This window comes from Rana temporaria, chromosome 11 (assembly GCF_905171775.1).
Source record: "Rana temporaria chromosome 11, aRanTem1.1, whole genome shotgun sequence".
Classification (NCBI taxonomy): Eukaryota; Metazoa; Chordata; class Amphibia; order Anura; family Ranidae; genus Rana; species Rana temporaria.
Window position 1 is genome coordinate 110,150,720 of NC_053499.1, and position 21,189 is coordinate 110,171,908.

Here is a 21,189-nt window from a genome sequence, read left to right on the forward strand (position 1 = left end):
GGTCCCGAGCGATGCCGCGGGCGCCCCCTAGACGGCCGAGAAGCCCAGGACGTCATATGATGTCCAACCAGGATAGGAGATCCCATCTGTGGATGTCATATTACTATGGGCGAGATCTGAAGTGGTTAAATAACACGTTTCAACAATGTAATGACTAAAAAATTCCCATCACCATTATTACTCACCACCGTTATTACTCACCACCATCACTAATATGGGAAAATGTGCTTACTGGAAGTGTGCGCCTATCTCACTACAACATTAGGCAAACACAGCTTGTATTGCACAGATCTTCCAAACAGGTGTAGTCTACCTTAAGGATTCACCTTCAGTGCTGTCCTCTCCATTTTCCTGTAGCCTTAGTCTGAAAATCCAGCTGCCACCTTTCCACAGCCCTTAGGCGTTTTCTTGCTGAGGCGGCCAGGGGCCATTTCTTTGTATTGTCAGCTTGTTTTTGCCTCTAGCGCTGGTTATCCTTCTGGAATGGCATGAAATGCACAGAAACACCTCATGAGGGAGAGCGGACGGCACAGCGCAGTGCCGGGGTGGTGAGTCCTGCGGCAGCTAGGAGGGTAGACTTTTAGTGTACCTGGCCTGCGGTCCCTAACTGTGTCAGGCGGGGGAGGGTCAGAAGCTGGCGCTTTTTCTCCAGACAACCCTGTAATGGCAACCAGTCCTCCTGCACCTGTGGTGCCTATGGACACTTTGACAGCAGTCCTGGAGTCCTTTTGTTGCCAGGGTGGAAGGGGCGTGCGGGCGCAAAGGGGGTAAAAACGCCCCCTCCGTCTTGTGGGGAAAGCTGATTCAGACTCGGGCCTTGCTGTGGCACATGGCCCCTGTTCTGACTTTTTAAAAGGTTCGAACAGTCAGGATGACTCGGTGTCCGGGTCAGCGCAGGAAAGGGCGCTTGTAGGGGCACTTATCACAGCAGTGTGGGATACCCTAAAGATGGAGGATACGGCGGGGGCATCTACAGAGGTGTCGGTCCCTTTTGGGTCCCACAAACCGGCCCGCGGCTTTTTCGGTCCCAAAACGCATGGCGATACCTTACCCTTTTGAGGAGAGTTTCCTGAAGAAATGGACGTCTCCCCCGATTGTAGACCCCCCAGTCTCCAGGTTAAACAAGGTAACCACGATTCCGGTGGAGGGGACCCCCGGCTTTTAAGGACCCCGCCGATAGGGCCGAGGCGGTCGCCCGGTCCATGTTCACAGTGGTGGAGTCAGCATTGCGGCCAGTATTGGCCATGGCCCTGATGTCCCAGATGCTTACTGAATGGGCAAAATTGTTGCACCGAGAGTTTGAAAAGCAACAGGCTTCCCTGATCTGCGTGGAACTGGCAGACCAGTTGTTGCATGGCCTTAAGTATGTCTGCGATGCAGCCTTAGATATGGCTCCTTTGCTTTCTAGAGCCTCAGCATCTGCTGTAGTGCTCGGTTGCCTAATTTGTCTAAAATGCTGGTCTGTGGACCAAGCATCTAATGCCGCGTACAGACGGTCGTTTTTTGTGATGAAAAAAACACGGCGTTTTGAATCATGAAATAAAACGAAGTTTTTGAAACTTAATTTTCAAAAACGACGTTGCCTACACACCACCGTTTTTTCAAAATGCTCTAGCAAAGCGCGGTTCAGCACTCTTTTCTATTGAAGCTAGCTTCATAACTTCTGAGCATGCACGGGTTTAAAAACGTTCTTTTTGAAACGTCGTTTTGTCCACACACTATCATTTTCATTGACACAAAAAACAACACAAAAAATTCAAGCATGTTCGATTTTTTTTTTTTGACGTTTTTTAGAGGACATAAAACAACGTTTTCCCCACACACGGTAATTTTAACCACTTCCGGACCACCGCATGTAGATATACGTCGGCAGAATGGCACGGACAGGCACATCAACGTACCTGTACATGCTCTGCTTGACGTGGGTCGGATCGCTCTCAGCCAATGCGCGCCCTCCCCCGCCCTCCTCCGCCTGCATTGTAAACACAGGCAGAGGAGGAAGTGATGTCACCGCTCCTCCCGCCGGTATATTCGTCCGGCGGAGAAGCGGAGACATCACACAGTGAGTACACAAGCACTACACTGACACCTGTATACATAGGCACACAAACCCCCCCCGGTCACCCCCCGATCGCCCCCCCCCGTCACACTGTCACTAAATAGCAGTGATCATTTACTGATCACTGCATTTAGTGTCAGTGTGACAGGCAGTTAGTGTCAGGCAGTTAGTGTTAGGTCCAGGGTAGCCCCCTACCCCCCCAATAAAGGTTTTAACCCCTTTCACCCCCCTTTTGCCAGCGTCACTAAGCGATTGTTTTTCTGATTAGTGTCGCTCGTGCCACTAGGTAGCTAGTTTTTTTTTTTTAGGTTCGCTGCCATGTTTTTATAGCTTTAGAAAATTTACGGGGGTACCTAACGCTATAAAAACATGGCGGCGAACCTCAAAAAAAAACGAGCGACACTAATACAGCGATCAGAAAAACGATTGCTTAGTGACGCTGGCAAAAGGGGGGTGAAAGGGTTAACTAGGGGGTGATCAAGGGGTTAAAACCTTTATTGGGGGGGTAGGGGGCTACCCTGGACCTAACACTCTTAACCCCTTGATCACCCCCTAGTTAACCCTTTCACCCCCCTTTTGCCAGCGTCACTAAGCAATCGTTTTTCTGATCGCTGTATTGGTGTCGCTCGTGTCACTAGGTAGCTAGTTTTTTTTTAGGTTCGCCGCTATGTTTTTATATCGTTAGAAAATTTATGGGGGTACCTAACGCTATAAAAACATGGCGGCGAACCTCAAAAAAAAACTAGCTACCTAGTGGCACGAGCGATACTAATACATTGGGATCCTCGCACTGAGGGTGTCCCAATACAAGGTTATATATTCTTTACTAGCGCCCTCTTCCCCACTTATTGATCCTATTGCACAACATATATGTTTTGACACAGAGGAGCAGCTTGTTACATAAGTGTATATTATTATTCCACCTGTGATTAATTGTTACATACTTATGTAAGTTGGCGCGGAAACACACCCCACTCACCGCGTAGTGATAGTGCCTGTACCGCCGCCAGAAAGGTTGCAGGGATTCTATTCCAATCTGTTTGTTTGTAGTCCCAAAGAAGGACGGGGTCCGTCCAATCCTGGATCTCAAAGCCCTCAACTGCTTTGTAAAGGTACAAAGATTCAGGATGGAATCAGTTCGCTCTGTGGTCGCTGCACTCCACCTGGGGGATTTTCTGGCATCCTTGGTATCAAGGACGCATACTTGCATGTCCCCGTATGTGTCGGCCATCAGAAGTTCCTGCGCTTTGTGGTCGGGACGAGCACTACCAATTTGTAGCCCTCCCTTTTGGCCTGGCATCGGCTCCAAGGGTTTTCACCAAGGTGCTTGCCCCAATTTTGGCTTTGCGGAGACAGCGAGAAATCGCAATTGTGGGGTACCTGGATGACCTCCTTTTGAGAGCAGCTTTCGCCTCAGAATTAGAGGAGGATGTGATGATTGCCAGTCGGACTCTTCGGGAGTTTGGTTGGGTACTGAACCTCCAGAAGTCTGTGGTGCCGACTCAAGGCCTGGAGTACCTGGGCTTGATTTTGGACTCCTCAGAGGCAAGAGTTTTTCTCACTTCAGGAAAGGTTCAGACTCTTCAGGCTGCGGTGAAGCTTTTGGCGTCCCGCAAGTGGTCGTCACTGTGCCTTTGCATGCGAGTCCTGGGCCTCATGGTGGCCATTTTCGAGGTGGTACCGTATGCTCAGTTCCACACTCGAGCCTTGCAAAATGAGATCCTGTTCAAATGAGACAAGTCTCCGTTGTCTCTGGATTGTCAGATTCAGATGAGCCACCTAGTCAGGGAATGCCTGGTTTGGTGGCTGAGGTCTCCAGTCCGGGAAGTCGTTCCTTCCTCTTCATTGGACGGTGATCACGACGAAAAGCCATCCTCACCGGTTGGGGGGGGGGGGCGTACAGTCGGCACAGGGTCGCTGGACGCTGGAAGAATCCCGCCTGCCCATCAATGTGCTGGAACTTCGGACGATCAGGTGGTGCCTCTCTACATGGTCACGGAGGCTGCAGGGATGCCCAGTCAGGATCCAGTCGGACAACACCACGGCAGTAGCATATGTCAACCATCAAGGAGGAACGAGGAGCTTGGCTGCAGCATTGGCGGTCGCTCAGATCCTGCGGTGGGCAGAGCGACTTGTGCCAACTCTATCGGCCGTGTACATTCCGGGCATAGAAAACTGGCAAGCAGACTAAGCCGTCAGATGCTGGACCAAAGGGATTGGTCGCTACATCCGCATGTATTTCGACTCCTTTGCCTGAGATGGGGCACGCCAGACTCTTGGCTTTTCGACTCAATTGGAAGGTATTGAGGTTTGTGGCCAGGTCAAAAGATCCCTAGACGGACATGGCAGACATGTTGGTAGCCCCATGAGGGCATTATCGGCTGATTTATGCCTTCCCCCCACTAAAACTTCTTCCTCATCTGCTTCGCAGACTGGAGACCGAGGGGATTCCGGTGATTCTAATTGCCCCAGAATGACCTCCGCGTCCCTGGTACGTCGACATAGTTTGGATGGTGGCAGATGTTGCTTGGCGACTGCCGATGCGAGAGGACCTTCTGTCGCAAGGTCCTATACTTCATCCTGCTTTACAGTCGCTGGCTTTAACGGCATGGCTTTCAAAGGTCAGGTGCTATGGAACCGAGGCCTGTCAGATTCGGTAGTCTCCACCATTTTGAGGGCGCGAAAGTAATTTTCTCTGAAGATTTATCATTGCACGTGGAAGGCCTACATCTCCATGTGTAAGGACATGGGGTGCTGTCCGTGTGCATATTCGGTTTCCAGGATCCTGCTATTTTTGCAGCGGGGAGTGCATCAACAAGTTGCATTAAGCACCATTAAGGGGCAGATTTCCGCCTTGGCTGTCTTTTTTTCAGCGGCCCGTGGTGGCTCATTTATTGGTGAGTACGCTTGTGCTAGGGGTTCGACATGTGGCCCCTCCGGTTCAGCCACCGCTGTCTCCGTGGGTTTTAAATCTGGTGCTCTCGGTGCTTCAGAAACCGCCGTTTGAGAACATTAGGAAAATCCCCCCTATTGATACTCTCTCCGAAAGTAGCCTTTCTAGTGGTGATTACATCTGCCAGGAGGGTTTCTGAGTTGGCGACCTTGTCTTGCAAGTCTCCCGACTTGATCCTCCACAAGGATAAGGCGGTGCTACGCCCGAAGCCTTTGTTTCTCCCAAAAGTTGTTTTGGCGTTTCATCTAAATGAGGACATTGTGCTTCCGTCCTTGTGTTCTCGGCCGTCGCATCCAAAAGAGGTTGCGTTGCATTCCTTGGACATGGTCCGGGCTCTGAGGGTGTATCTGTCCTGCTACAGCTCAGTTTCGGAGGTCAGGTTCACGGTTTGTGTCGGTAACTGGTCCGATTAAGGGCCTTGCAGTCTCATCGGCCACCATTTCTCAGTGGAATAGACAGATCATGATCCGTGATCCAGGCTTATGCCTTAAAAGGGGGGGCGCCTCCCTTTCCTGTCACGGCACATTCGACCAGGGCAATTGGTGCCTCCTGGGCTTTCTGACATCAAGCGTCAGTTACCCAGGTGTGTAGGGTGTGCTACCCGGCTGTTTAAGTTTGCAGCTCCATAAGGAGCTCTGGTTGTTATGGGTGGAGTTTTTTGTTTCTGTTCCCACCCCTCGTTTTTTTGACACTGCTTGGGGACATCCCTAAGGTCAAGATTAAAGTGCTGTGTCTGTCAATGAACGAAAGAGAAAATAGGATTTTTTTTCTCTGAAGTTCATTGACGGACACAGCACCCACCCCTCCTTTTCTGTATGTACTGCTTTTTGACGAACTGAGCTGCTGGATGCAGTGTTAGGGGTTATAGCCAGCAGATTGCCCCCTGGGCGGTACTGTGCAGCTTTTCTGTTTTTACATGTTCTGCCTAGTACTCTCCTGAAGGTGGCGATATAACCTAAGGTCAAGATTAAACTGCTGTGTCAGTCAATGAACTTCAGCAAAAAGGATTTTACGGAGTACAAAAATCCTATTTCTTCTGGACCTAGATGTCATTGTCCCTGTTTCTGTAACAGAATGGTTTTTAAGGATTTTACTCCAACCCATTCACCATTTGAAAACCCAAAGGGTGCCATATACCCCATCTTAGATTTCAAAGTTGTGAATGTCTTTATTTGAGCTCAGAATTTTCGCATAGCATTTACCGGGTCTGTCACCACCTCCCTTCACCAGGGAGACTTTCTTGTTTCTGTGAACAGGGACACGTACCTGAATTTCCCCATCTTCCCAACGCCTCAGATTTTGCCTAAGATTTGCTGTGGGGCCTCTGCACTATCAGTTTGTGGTTCAGCCCTTTGCCCTGTCATCTGACCACTGGTGTTTACCAAGGTGCTGACCCAGTTTTGGCCCTGCTGCATTGTTGCATTCCCATTGTGGGATACTTATATGACCTCCTGTCTGGGGAACAATTGGCACAGGCTTTGTCAGACAATGTGGCTTTGATGGCTCAGATGTTACAGCTGTTTTTATGGATCCCGAACCTTCAAAAACTGGCGCTGGAACAGACTCGCTGTTTAGAGTATCTGGATCTAGTCCTGAACACCACTTAGGCTAGAATTTTTACTTCCACAACAAAAACTTTGAACACTACGGGCCAGATTCACAAAAGAGATACGACGGCGTATCTCCTGATACGCCGTCGTATCTCTGAGATACGATTGTCGTATCTATGCGCCTGATTCATAGAATCAGGTTACGCATAGATAGCCCTAAGATCCGACAGGTGTAAGTGACTTCCACCGTCGGATCTTAGGCTGCAATTCTAGGCCAGCCGCTAGGTGGCGATTCCATTGCGGTCGGCGTAGAATATGCAAATGACTAGTTACGCCGATTCACGAACGTACACTTTGCCCGTCGCTGTAAATTTACGTTGTTTCCGTAGAGATACGCGGCGTAAAACTAAACCTGCCCTCTAGGTGGTCTAGCCAATGTTAAGTATGGCTGTTGTTCCCGCGTCGAAATTTTAAATTTCACGTCGTTTGCGTAAACCGTCCGTGAATGGCGCTGGACGCCATTTACGTTAACGTCTAAACCAATGACGTCCTTGCGACGTCATTTAGCGCAATGCGCGTCGGGAAATTTTAGGGACGGAGCATGTGCAGTACGTTCGGTGCGGAAACGCGCCTAATTTAAATGGTCCCCGCCCCATTTGAATTAGGCGGGCTTGCGCCGGGCGGATTTACGCTACGCCGCCGCAAGTTTACAGGCAGGTGCTTTGTGAATCAAGCACTTGCGGTGGTGTAACGTAAATGTAATACGTTACGCCGCCGCATCATAGGGCGATTCTACGTGAATCTGCCCCTACGATTTTAGATTGCTGCACATTTAGAGAAATCTTTGTATTTTATGAATGTGTTCACATAATACAAAGGCTTCTGTGAATGGACAGGAGGAGGGGAGGGGTGGGCATAGAAGCTGCAGCAACACTCCTGTTCAAGATTCATAGCTCAGAAGGGTTGGTGTCTGGCTCCTTGAACTACAGCGATAGCGGTCTTCTGGGAGTACTAGGGACTTAGTGATTGTAAAGTCTGGCTTTTCTTTTTTGTCAAAATACTTACCTGCTTTGTTTAGTGGTTTTGCACAGGGCAACTATGGTCATCCTCTTCTGGGGTTCCCCACCAGCACTCCCGGCTCCCCTCCCCGGGGAGTGCCCAAAGCAAGCCACAGTAAGAATGCAGTAAGCCGCCTTTTACAACCACTTGAACTCATGGTGTGCCTTTATTTTTTGCAAAGGAGCTGAATTTCTGTAATTCAGCTTTGCGGCTGCAAGGTTCTTGCAGCGGCACTATGAAGTTTGGTCACTTTACCCTTGTTCTTGGGCCTGATACCACAGTTTTTTGCCTTGTTGCCTACCCTTCTCTTTTATTGCTTGGCGACATTCAAGGGTCTATAAAGCCTGTCTCCTGTGCGTTACAATTAAGATAAAATAAATTTTGACTTGCCTGCAAGTTTTTTTTTTATATTTTGGAGTATGGTTTAGAATACAGGCCCTCCCTCACTTCTAAGGAGGCTTGCTCTGCATTGCTTTCTAACAAATTGACTCATGGAATGGGGGAAGGTTATAAGAGAATGCACAGGGGGCATGTCCTTTAGAGTATTGACAGTATCCAATCACCTGAAGGTATCAGCCTGTAACGCAGGGTCTATGAATCTGAAACTGATATGGATTATTTTTTTGTATGTACCATGAGATCCATTTCTTGGAGTTCATGAAAAGCCCATCCTGTCCTCACCAAAAATACCAGTTTCTGCAATGTAAAGTGTTGATTACATGCCCTGGGGATCGGCCACTGTACACCGCTCATCTACTCAGGCACTAGTCCACTCACAGCCCCCACTACTTCTGATGCTGAACAATGTAAAAGGACCCGCCACTGAAATTTTAATATCCTAATGTGAAGTTATTGCCCTGCTTATTTTAGTGTCGTCCGAAAAATACAGATTGCGCCATTTATTCCATCCTCTATACAATTTATGAAAAAATTAAAGAGAATTGGTCCCAAGATAGAGCCTTATTTACCACTCCAGATCAGTCTGAGTACACGTTATTTATCACCATCTTTCGGACCCACCCTTGTAACCAGTTTTTTATCCAAGAACAAACCTTATAGGACGCTATCTAGTGGAGACTTTTGAAATGGATTGGAATAGCCAAAGCTATACTGCTATTATAGGTATTAAGGACAGAAATACACAATGATGCATACAAAATAGTAAAGTAAACATACAAATCACCTAAGTGGCAAAGTTAAAACACACAATATTAAGATCAACTGTACAGATTACAGGTAAAATAATCTAGTCAAATGTACATATTCTGCAATAATACCAAAACAAAACATAAATTTAAAGGATAGGTTGGGGACACTGGGGAATGACTTTAGCCTCATACACACGATCAGATTTTCATTGGACAAAGCGTAGGACTTTTGTCCGAAGGGCGTTGGCCAGAAACTTGTATTGCATACAAACTGCAAAGAATTTTCAGCCAACAAACGCAAAACTACGTGGTTTTTCATCTTTGGGCAGCTTCTGCTAATGTTGGGTTATGGTGAGTATTGCTTCTGAGCATGCGTGTTTGTACTTTGGAGTTTTGACCGATGGACTTGTGTACACATGATCGGAAAATCCGACGAGACACAATTGTTGGAGGACAATTTTAAAGCATGCTATCCCACCTTTGTTGGCGGAAAATCCGACAATTGTCCAATGAAGCATACAAACGGTCGGAATATCCACCAACAGCCTGTCATCACACAATTCCCGTCGGATAATCCCGATCGTGTGTATGAGGCTTAAGTGAAACCCCTTTGGTCGAACAAGAAATTTGGGACTTTGAGTGAGGCAATCGACAGACAGCTATGAATTATAAAATACAACGTATTTATTGTCTTGGAATTCATATAGCATTTAACAGAAAATCTAATAACATATCATACATACACAGCAATAAAAGCCATTTCATATATATATATATATATATATATATATACATATATATAATACATAATAGGATTAGATAGAGCCAATTCCTATATATACATAGAATTGATATAGCAACGCATTCCAGTTGCCAATTTATAAATTAAAACTCCTGTATGAATTTATATAATTTGATCAGAAAGTTTATAAAGCTTCAAATAAGGGTATTGTCTTTATTCGGGTGCATGCAGTAATTGGATATAATAGATAATTGGGTGCATCCTACAATGCCCTATGCATATTGACAGAAAATATAACCAAACAATTATCGGGTCCTAATTACTCACATGGAGTTACAGTTCACATGTATGTGGTATAGTAACACAAGGTCCACCAGGAATGTAGTCTGTCCCGGGAACTGAGGTAACGAACCTGCAGACGAGGAGGCCACCCCCAAAGCATCCCCAGAGAGTAGAATTCTCCAATTTCGGTGAAATGGCAACAGGAAATATATGAACTATTAATTCATGATAACCACCTCTAGGGGGTAATGAAAACTGTGTGCCCAAAGTGTACCTGATATGTCTGCATGGTTCGTGTGAAATGAAGTGTACAGCTAAAAACTGTGACTCAAGGGGGTGCTTTAAAGGCAGCACCCACAGGTTCCTCCCAGCGTCACGCTGGCGGCGTTGAAAAGGGAGCGGCACCCCCATCCAGGGCAGTATCTGTTATCCCTGATTGAGCGCCGACTAACATCCAATTGACCCACGGTGTGGAAAGAGAGGGAGGGTGCCCAGTGCGCAAGGTAATACACACAATATGAAGATCAACTATGCAGATTACAGGCAAAATAATATAGTTAAATGTACATATTTTACAATAAAAAAACTATAAAAAAACATACATTTTATGGATAGGTAGGGGACACTGGGACATGACTAAGTGTAAACCTATATAGATTCCTATACATAAAATATTATCAGGTACACCCAAATATCATAGTTATTATAAGGCATTATATATGGATATGGACCTATATATCCTGATAATTGGTAAAAGGAACATGTATCTGGTGTAGGGGCCAGGTTTAATCCATCAACCAATGATCCTAAGACCGCTAATATACATTATAAATTAGTGTGATCCTGAATATGTCAAGTTATTAGAAACAATCATTGTGTGTGCATAATTTTTAAGCTAAGTGCTAGGCAATATGGGTGTTAGCCTAAAGTAGGGGTCTCCAAACTGCGGCCCGGGGGCCAGATGCGGCCCTTTGCTTGCTTTTATGCGGCCCTCTGGGTTTTATCCACGGATACCAACAATGGGACATAATTTCCCCCACTCACACCAATGAAAGGACACAATTCCTCCCAATTACACCAAAGATGTGGTACTATTCTCCCCAATGATGGGGCACAGTTTCTCCCAATGACACCAATGATGGGGCACAATTCCTCCCATTGACACAAATGATGGGGCACAGTTTCTCCCAATGACACCAATGATGGGGTACTATTCCTCCCAGTGAAACAAATGACAGGGCACTATTACTTCCAATGGCAGCAACAATGGGGAAACATTTCTTCCAATGATAGGGGACAATTCCTCCAAGTGAGTCCAACAATGGGGCACAATTCCTCCCACTAATACCAATGATGGGCCACAATGTCTCCCAATGACACCAATGATGGGGCACTATTCCTCCCACCAAGACAAACAATGGGGCATTATTTTTCTCTCAATGATGTTGGGACCTTTTCTACTCCCAACGGCCGCAGTCCGGCCCCCCTAAAATCTGAAGGACAGTAAACCGGCCCTTAGTTTAGAAAGTTTGGAAACCCCTGGCCTAAAGTATATGCACAAAAACTGATGAGGTAAATGGGTAGCATGTAGAGCAGTGGTCTCCAAACTGTGACCCTTTGCTTGCTTTAATCCATCCCTTGGAGCACTATTTCATCCACTGATACCAACTTTGGGGCATAACTCCCCCCCACAGACACCAATGAAGGAGGCACAGTTCCTCCCATTGACACCAACAAGTGGGCACAATTTCCCTCAATGACACCAATGAATGGGGCACAATTCCCCCTATTCACACCAACAATGGGGGACAACTCCTCTCAATGACACCAGCAATGGGACTCAATGACCTCAACGATGGGGCACAATTTTTCCCATTGACATCAACTACTCACTGAAACAATGTGTCATTATTTTTTCCCACTGACTTCAGGATCTTTTCTACTCCCACTGGCCACAGTCCGGCCCTCCTAATCTCTAAATGTAAGTAAACTGGCCTTTTGATTAGAAAGCTTGGAGACTCCTAATGTAGATAATAAGGAACTGACTGGTTAATCAAAAATTATGCAGGCTATTTTCTAAAAATTGGTCTGCAACAATATGGTTTGTCATGCTAGGTGGTACATTTTGCAAAATGCACAAAGGAAAGAAGGCGGGGATGATATGTTAGTTACCACGGTTCTGCACTTTTCCTGGGCTAATATGCTATATAGTGTTGATCTCTCACCGGGAGGGTATGCTGTGGCTTTTTATCAGTGATGTCGGCTGCAAGCCTGGCTCGACATCACTGGGGGGGACACGCATAGTTTTCTGAGGAACACCATTGTGCAGGAGAAATTATGTGTAGATGTATGTAGGTAAACAATATCTGATACACTGTTCTGTATACTTAAAGCGAAAAACACCCACCACCCATGTTTTGGTATCTACTCAACCACCAAATAAAGGGAAAGAAGAAATCAAAAAATTGGGAGACAAATGAATTAGCAGGCAAAGAAGGAGGGTATTACAAAATCGTGGCAATCTTGGGTTCTAAATTCAATCCGCCTGGAGAAAGTGTGTCTAAAGAATATATCTGTATGTCTCCCTTTCGCAGAGCCAATGAAATCTCTGGGAGAAACCTGGGTAGCTGTGTCAGGGCTGGGCTCAGCACTTCCTTCTCTGTGCTGGCAGCTCAGCTGTCAGCTAATTGCCAGCTCCCATCTCTCCACAGTGATCCACCTGTTGATGATCCTGCTCGTCAGCTCTGCCTACTTAAAGCTTCCCAGTTCATTTGCTCTCTGCATTCGCCTTTTGTTAACATCACAGAGACTTTCTCCTGTATTCCTGTTGAAGACTTACTTGGCTGAAGTTCCTTCTGACTACTGATCCTGCTTGCTGTACTACTGCGTTTATCGTTGGCTTTCTGACATTGGCTTGGTCGACTACCCGATCCGGTTGCTGAATTCTGGCTATGTTTTGACTACGCTTACTCTGTTTACCTTTTTTTCTTGGTGAATAGTGTGGCCTTTGTATACCAATTTGCTGCTGGCAGGATCTCAACACATCACAATTCTTGTGAAGAAAGCCCCAAAGTGTTTCTAGCGACAAACATTTTTTGTTACTGGGTAAATAGTTGGTGATTTTATGTAGTGCTGAAGATAGTTGTTTTTTATTTTGTAGCATAATATTTAATCTATTTTGTTAAAAATGACAATCTGTGGCCTGGATCATGGAACACATGACATTGTCAAGTTTTACTGTATTCACTTTTTCTCTATTTTAGTGCCAACAATTTTCCTTAGCAAGAAGCCAAAAGAAAAAGAACCTGATGCCAAAACTCAAATAATTGAAGGAATCACAAGACTAATCTGCTCAGCCCGACAACAGCAAGTCATGCTAAGAGGTAAGACTAAGGCCGCGTACACACGGTCGGTCCAAACCGATGAAAACGGCCTCAAAAGTCCAGTTTCATCGGTCCAAACCGTCCGTGTGTACGGCCCATCGGTCTGTTGTCCTTTGGACAAAAATTAGAGAACTTGCTTTAAAATCGAACCGATGGACGGCTGACCATCGGTCAAAACCGATGGTTAGTACACAAAAGCATCGGTTCAAAACCCGTGCATGCTCAGAATCAAGTCGACGCATGCTTGGAAGCATTGAACTTCATTTTTTTCAGCACGTCGTGTGTTTTACGTCACCGCTTTTTGACCCGATCGGTTTGTGAACTGATGGTGTGTACGCACATCAGACCATCGGTCTGCTTCAGCGGTGAACCGATGAAAACGGTCCGTCAGAACATTCTCATCGGATGGACCGGTCGTGTACGCGGCCTGAGAAATATGAATATGTATGGTGGTTTTAAAATAGAATTAGTAAAGCAAATAAATCACCAGGTGAAACACAATCACCCCTGGATTGTATGGATCATTCAGATAGGTTTGAATTCATTCCTTGTCTTTAAACCATTGTACAAGGCACATAGTTTTGTTGCACCCAAACACTTTCAGTATTGGACTTGCTGTGTAAAGCCCCATACACACTATTAGATTTTCTGCAGATTTTTGTCTTAAGATTTGCCAAAACCATGTAGTGCAAGGGCCTGCCTGATTGCATATAAATTGAAACTCTTATGCCTCGTACACATGACCGGTTTTCCCGACGGGAAAACTGCGAGGAGCATACACACGGCCGGGATTCCCGGCCAACAGCTCTCCTTGCAGTTTTCCTGTCGGGAAAACCGGTCACGTGTACAAGGCATAAGAGTTTCAACTGGAAAACTGCCCAAAAATCGCCGGACAAAAAAAGAGAACCAGCTCTCTTTTTTCCCGCCGGGAAAATTGGCGGACTTTTGCCCGGTGTTTTTTGGCAGTTTTCCTATGGGAAAAATTGCGATGGCGCAAACACACTGCCCGGGACTCCCGGCCAAAGCTTCATCGCAGTTTTCCTTTTGGTAAAACTGGCCGTTTGTAGGGGAAAGACTCCCCGAGCAGGTTCTTGGCTTACCCCTTAATCCCGCACATGTGTACGGGGCATTAAGGTTTGACCTCATATTATATGGTTTTGGAAAATCTGAAGAAATCCTAATAGTTTTTATGGGGTCTAAGTTGTACTGGCAATTGCTGATGCATAAATGCTAAAAATAAAAAAAAATTAAGATTTTTTTTTGTCCATTGGGGGACTGAGAAATCATTACATAGTTTGTAAGGTTGAAAAAGATGCAGGTCAATCCAATTCAACCTATGTGCGTGATTTTTATTCTCCAACAATTCCCATAGCACTTTATATTCTGTTTCCTGAGGAAGACATCTAGAAGTTTTTTGAAGTTGTTGACACTCTCAGACAGTACTGCTACCTAGAGTGGGGGTCCACATTTTTCCTGCTCTAACAGTAAATAACCCTTTTCACAATCTAAGGTTAAACCCCCTTTCCCCCCTCACCTTCCAGGACAGGTACTTGAGAGATGATTGACTCCGCCCTCTTCAGGAAACACAAATCAGATACCATTTAAAATGTCCCTCCCTTTCCTCTGACCCTCAGTTGTTTTGTGTTTCCAGACCCTCCAGGACCACCGACACGTTTTTTTGTTTTTCCTAGGTCTGGTAACTGTGGTTGGCGGATCCCCCTGCTCTGGTAACATCCAGTACTGATTGTGGCCAAGTCCTGGGTGTGTTCAGTCCCTGTTTTTTTCAGCCAGAAGGGTTCCCTCTTTTTGGAGGTACTTGCTTACCTGTGTAAGTGGTGGAAACCTTCAGGTTTTTTCCCCAGCTCTGCCTGGTGGAAGCCTTGTCTTCCTCGGCTTCACCGAGGTGTACCAAAATGGCATCGGAGGACTTCACGTGATGCACTTTCCGGCGCTGTGTTCATAAGGAACACGGCATTGTACACTGAGGACATGCTACCTGGGACAGCTGCCTATTTTCCCTGGCCTATCTCCTCTCACCAATGGAGCTTGAGGACAGGCCTGAGGAGGGAGCACCCACTCAGATGGAACCAGCGGCAGCCTCCGGTTCCCATACTGCCCCCAAGGTAAGCCCTTGTCTGTGATAATGCAGCAGGGGACCTTTTTTGTATGGGGTGGTAGCCTCCTTCTGGTCTTTTAATGACAGGGCAGCAGGTCTGGGGCCTTCTTCCTCTGGTCCCAGAACTCAAGAGCCTTCAGCTTCAGTTAGACCCCCTCCTTGGTCCGAGATCAGTGATTCTCACTATACCTCAGATCTGGAAGGAGGGGAAAACCTGAGCTCCTCATCTGATGGGGATTCCGCATCAGTAGGGGAGGCGGATAACCCGAAGTTTCTTTTTCCAGCAGAGGATATTGATACATTTTTAAAATCAATTTATGCCTCTGAACAGATTGAATTCAATCTGTGCAGGATAGCATGTATAGGGGTCTTCAAGGGTGGAAATATAGGACTTTTCTGGTTCACCAGTCACTTAAAGATATGATTCTTTCAGAATGGAAAGAACCTGAAAGGAGGTTGTTCCAGTCTATAGGGCACAAAAGAAGATTTCCTTTTCAATCTGAAATTGAAGAGACTTTCTTTAAAAGCTAGATGCCCCTATATCACAGGTTTCTAAAAAAAAATCAGATCTGTCCTTTGATGACTCAGGGGTCCTTAAAGCGGGGGTTCACCCTTAGAGGGCACTTTTCCCCCTTAGATTCCTGCTCGTTATTACTAGGTGAATCGGCTATTTATTTTAAAATATGTGCAGTACTTACCCGTTTACGAGACGCATCCTCTCCGTCGCTTCCGGGTATGGGCTTCGGGAATGGGCGTTCCTTCTTGATTGACAGGTTTCCGAGAGGCTTCCGACGGTCGCATCCATCGCGTCACGATTTTCCGAAAGAAGCCGAACGTCGGTGCGCAGGCGCAGTATAGAGCCGCACCGACGTTCGGCTTCTTTCGGCTACGAGTGACGCGATGGATGCGACCGTCGGAAGCCTCTCGGAAGAATGTCAATCAAGAAGGAACGCCCGCTCCCGAAGACCCATACCCGGAAGCGACGGAAGAAGATGCAGCTCGAAAACGGGTAAGTACTGCACATATTTTAATATAAATAGCCGATTCCCCTAGACCGAACGAGCAGGAAGCTAAGGGGAGATTTTTTTTTTTTTTTTAAATGGGTGAACTCCCGCTTTAAAGAGCAAATGGACAGGAAGGACGACTCTTTGCTGCGTAAGGCCTGGGATGCTTCATCTTTATCCTTGGGTCCAGCTGTAGCATCCATCTGTGCGGCTAGGAATTTGGATGTATGGGTTCAGCGTATGGATGATCTCCTTTCATCCCACACCCCCAAAGAGGAAATTAGGGAGTCCCTCCCACTCATTGCCAAGTCAGTAGCCTTCTTGGCTGATGCAGCTGCATCCTCTGTGAAAGCTGCAGCTCGGTCTTGTGCTCTCAGTAATTCAGCCAGGCAAGCAATCTGGCTTAAGTCTTGGGAGTCGGACCTTATCTCCAAGAACAAGGCATGCTCTTAGTTTCTTTGTTCCTCCTTGGTGGAGGTCCTAGCTCGTCCCTCTGAGAAGAGTAAACCGTTCCCTACTCTAAAGAATAAGCAACAGAATAAGAAGCCTTTTCGCTGTTTCGCGGTTTCCAGAACAAAGCTAGTTTTGGAACCAACAGGCGAAGAAAAAGTGGTCTTTTAACAAAGATAAGCAGAAGAAGGGGACTCTCTTTGCTCCTTCAGCCCCTTCCAAAAATCCCCAGTGACGCCAGGATAGGGGGAAGGTTGTCCCATTTTGTCAAAGAATGGGCAGAAATTTCCGACAATTCCTTTATCCTTCAAACGTTGGAAAGGGGTTACAGGTTGGAATTCAAAAGTCTTCCCCCCCCCCCCCCAGAGATTTGTTCTTAGTCATCTGCCGAGAAACCAAGAAAGACGGCAAGCCATGTTGAATCTAGTTTCCATGTGGGAAACAAAAGGGCTCATATCCCCTGTTCCGGAAAATCAAAAATTTCGGGAATTTTATTCCCACGTCTTTTTGTTTCAAAAAAACCTCTGGTGGCTTCCAGATGGTCATCAATTTAAGCATCCTGAACAAATATATTCTCTACAGACGTTTCCGGATGGAAAACATTTATTCTGTAAGGAATCTATTAAGGCCAGAGGTCTTCATGGTTACCCTGGATCTTCAGGATGCTTATCTTCATGCCAGAACCACCGAAGGTTCCTTAAATTTGCGATTCTCATGGACAAGGGGCCGAGTCATTGGCAGTTCAATGCCCTTCCTTTCGGTCTCTCGGCAGCGCCCAGAATTTTTACAAAGATCATGGCCGAAGTCATGGCCTTTTCGGATACAGAGTGTATCGATCGTCCCATATCTGGACCATTTTCTGACCTTTGCCCGAGACAGAGTCCCTTATCCGGGATCTGCAGTTGGTTTTGCGGACCTTTCATAATCTGGGGTGGAAAGTCAACCAACGGAAGTTTTGTCTGGTACCCTCCCAGAGCATACTTTTTCTGAGTTATGCTCAGAAGATTTTTCTTCCCGAGGAGAAAATGTTGAAACTCCTCGCCGTGCAGGCCTTCAAATTGCTCCCACAGACCTTGCTTCGGCGGATCATGCAGTTATTAGTATTAATGACTGCAGCCATCCCAGGGGTGCCCTGGGCCCAATTACACTCCAGGCACCTTCAGGCGTTTCTCTTGCGCCATTGGAATCGCAGGAAGGATTCTAATAGGTTAGCTAGTTCAGCTACCAAGAGAGGATTTTCTCAATCTCTCCTGGTGGGAGCATCGGGAACACCTGCAGGGAGGGAAGAACTGGGCGCAACATGCTCCAGTGAAAGTTACTACAGACGCCAGTCTGTGGGGCTGGGGTGCACACTCTCAGGGTTGTCAGGTCCAGGGAGCCTGATTGCCAAAGGAGGCAGGTCGCTCCTCAAATTTCAGGGAACTATTAGCTGTAGGAAAAGCTCTCTTGGCTCTGCAAGGGAGGGTCGGTTCGAAAGACCTATTGTTTTTTTCAGACAATGCCACTACTGTGGCATACCTGAACAAGCAAAGGGGCACTCGCTCTGAGTCACTTCTAACGCTATCACAGCAGATTCTGTCCTGGGCAGAAATCAATGTCGCCTCAATCAGAGCAGTCCACATCAGGGGTTCAGAGAATACGCTGATGGACTATCTGAGCAGAGTGAGCGTCGGTTCCAGCTGTTGGGAGTTGCATCAAGGCACGTTCCAGGAGATTGTGCTAAGATGGGGCCTTCCTGCAGTGGATCTTTTTGCCTCCAGTCTCGACAGAAAGCTGCCGGCTTTTTTTTACTGGCGAGAGAGACAGGGTCCTTGGACGGATGCTCTCTCCTTACCGTGGGATTTTGCTCTGGCCTACGCCTTCCCTCCTTTTCCCCTCCTACCTCTGGTAGTTCAGAAAATTAATCAGGATTGGGCAGAAGTGGTTCTGATCGCCCCCTGGTGGCCCAGGAGGAGTTGGGTTTCCTCTCTGAAGACCCTCTCTGTGGATATTCCCTGGCCCCTGCCAGAGCGGAAGGATCTTCTCTAGCAGGGACCAGAGGTCGACCTACTGGCATCCAGGTTCAACAAGCTACAGCAGTTTGTGTCCCGAACAAGGGACCCTCTGGCAATCAGAGCAGATGCTCCGATAGATCCATGGAGCCAGTACTCCCTAGTTTGTTTTCCCTCCGTTCCCTCTCCTTACACATTTGTTGCGCAAGATTCAGAAAGGGGGAGTTCCAGTCATTCTGGTGGTGCCCGCCTGGCCCAGAAGGCCCTTGTTCCCAGAGATTGTGAGTCTAACAATGGATGGGCCATGGACGATTCCACAGCGCCCCGATCTACTGTCTCAGGGTCCTATATTCCACCCCAATTTACAGTCTCTCTAAATTTGACGGCATGGCTATTGAAGCCAGGGTTTAAAAGGACTGTGGCATCTCGGGACTAGTAGTGTCTACCCTAGTAAATGCTAGAAAAGCTGTCACTAGGAAGATCTATCATAAGGTCTGGAAGACTTGTATTGCTTGGTGTGAAGCCAAAAAATGGCATCCCCGGAAATACTTGATTGGGAGAATTCTCTTTTTTGTACAGTCAGCGGTAGAAATCAAATTGCTTTGAGTACAATCAGAGGTCAAGTTTCAGACCTATCAGTATTCTTCCAAAGGCCTTTAGCCTCCCATTCACTGATCCAAACCTTTATGCAGGGGGCAACTCTCTTGATTCCCCCCATTAGGTCACCTATGTGTCCTTGGGACTTGAACTTGGTGTTGTCTGTATTACAGAAACAACAATTTGAACCTATCAATGAAATTCTATTAGACTTGCTACCACCTAGGCTAGGAGGGTGTCAGAGTTGGCGGCCCTGTCATGCAGGGTTATTGAATCCTTCCCCACGACAGGGTCGTGTTACGACCTGTTCCATCCTTTTTGCCAAAAGTGGTGTCGGCCTTTCATTTAAATCAGGACATTATTTTGCGTTCTTTTTGAAGAGACTGCACTCCTTGGACGTTGTCCGGGCAGTCAAGATTTATTTGTCTAGATCTGTGGAGATCCGAGGATCAGACTGAGTCTGTCAATTGGTCATTCAGGCCAACGTGCCAACGGAACACTCCTCCCTTTAGGGTGAGAGCTCATTCTACCAGGGGTGTAGAAACCTCCTGGGATTTTCACCATCAGGTAACTGTGGCTCAGATTTGTAAGGCTGCTACCTGGTCTTTCGTTGCCGACGTTCACAAAATGTTATCAAGTGGATGTTCGCGCAGCCGAGGATTTGGCTTTCGGCCAAGTGTTCTGTGGGTTGCCATATAAAAACTGGCAGGGTGTATCAAGGTTATTGTCCTGGGACGTCCCAGCAGGTAATGAATATTAGCCTGACTCTCTGTCCCATGATGTATGAAAAAGAAAATAGGATTTTTTCATCATATTTGCCCGTAAAATCCTTTTCTTTCAGTACATCATGGGACACGGAGGTCCCTCCCCTCTTTTTGAGGATTCAGTGCTTGCTACAAAACTGAAGTAACTTCCTGTATGGGTGGGGTTATATAAAGGATCACTTCCTGTCTAAAGACCTTGGTCTACCAGTGTCCATTCACATGATGATGGAGTATAACCCAGCAGGTAATGAATATTCGCCGAACTCTGTGTCCCGTTATGTTAGGATTAGGATTTTACAGGTAAGTATGACGAAAAAATACTATTTTTCCCCTACTAAATATCTTTTGTTTTTCTATTTATTGTTCTGGTGTTAGACACCTATGTTTTCTTGCCTTAAAGGTCCTATTTGTATTTCCTTCAGCATGTTAAAACCACAGTTTTTAAAAGGATTTTACTTTATCTTTTTATGTCTTTTAGTGACGGTTGATGGTCGCCTCTTTGGAGATGTGAAGTTTTTCCAGGTGGCATCTCAATGGCCAACTCATGTCAAATATTTTCCGATCGGTATTTTCAGTTCAGCTGGAAAACCCTAGTGTAAATGTATAGGCATATACGTACAGCATACACTTTTTAAACGTAAATTTGTTACCCTCATGAACTGTGACACTGTATTATTGGTCGATATTTGTTGATACCACTTTCATAATCCATTGTTCCGAGTCAAAGGGTTTCTCTTAATGGGGTTGTAAAGGTTCATTTTCTAAAGAGGTTCCTTTAAGCTAGTGCATTGTTGGTTCACTTACCTTTTCCTTCAATTTCCCTTCTAAATGTTTTTTTTCTTTGTTTTCTTTGTCTGAATTTCTCACTTCATGTTTCTCCTCAGTAAGGTGTTCAGTAAGCTGTTCTAAATGACTTTCCACCGCTCGGAAGATGGTGGAAAGCTTACTGAGGATAAACAGGAAGTGAGAAATTCAAACAAAGAAAAAAAACATTTAGAAGGGAAATCAAAGGAAAAGGTTAGTGAACCAACCATGCACTAGCTTAAAGGAACCTATTTAGAAAATAAAAGACGAACCTTTACAACCCCTTT

The 21,189-nt window shown here is 46.2% G+C and overlaps 1 protein-coding gene across 1 annotated transcript in view; it reads left to right on the top strand.

Annotated features, from left to right (window-relative positions):
• Nucleotides 1-20,906, top strand: part of PACS1 (phosphofurin acidic cluster sorting protein 1) — a 288,112-nt gene extending 267,206 nt beyond the window's left edge. Inside the window, exons 23-24 of the mRNA XM_040328826.1 lie at nucleotides 13,057-13,176; nucleotides 20,577-20,906. Of these exons, the coding sequence (XP_040184760.1) occupies nucleotides 13,057-13,176; nucleotides 20,577-20,692 (236 nt within the window). The 3' untranslated portion in view covers nucleotides 20,693-20,906. The remainder of the gene's footprint in view (nucleotides 1-13,056; nucleotides 13,177-20,576) is intronic.
• The last annotated feature ends 283 nt before the right edge of the window (nucleotides 20,907-21,189 follow it).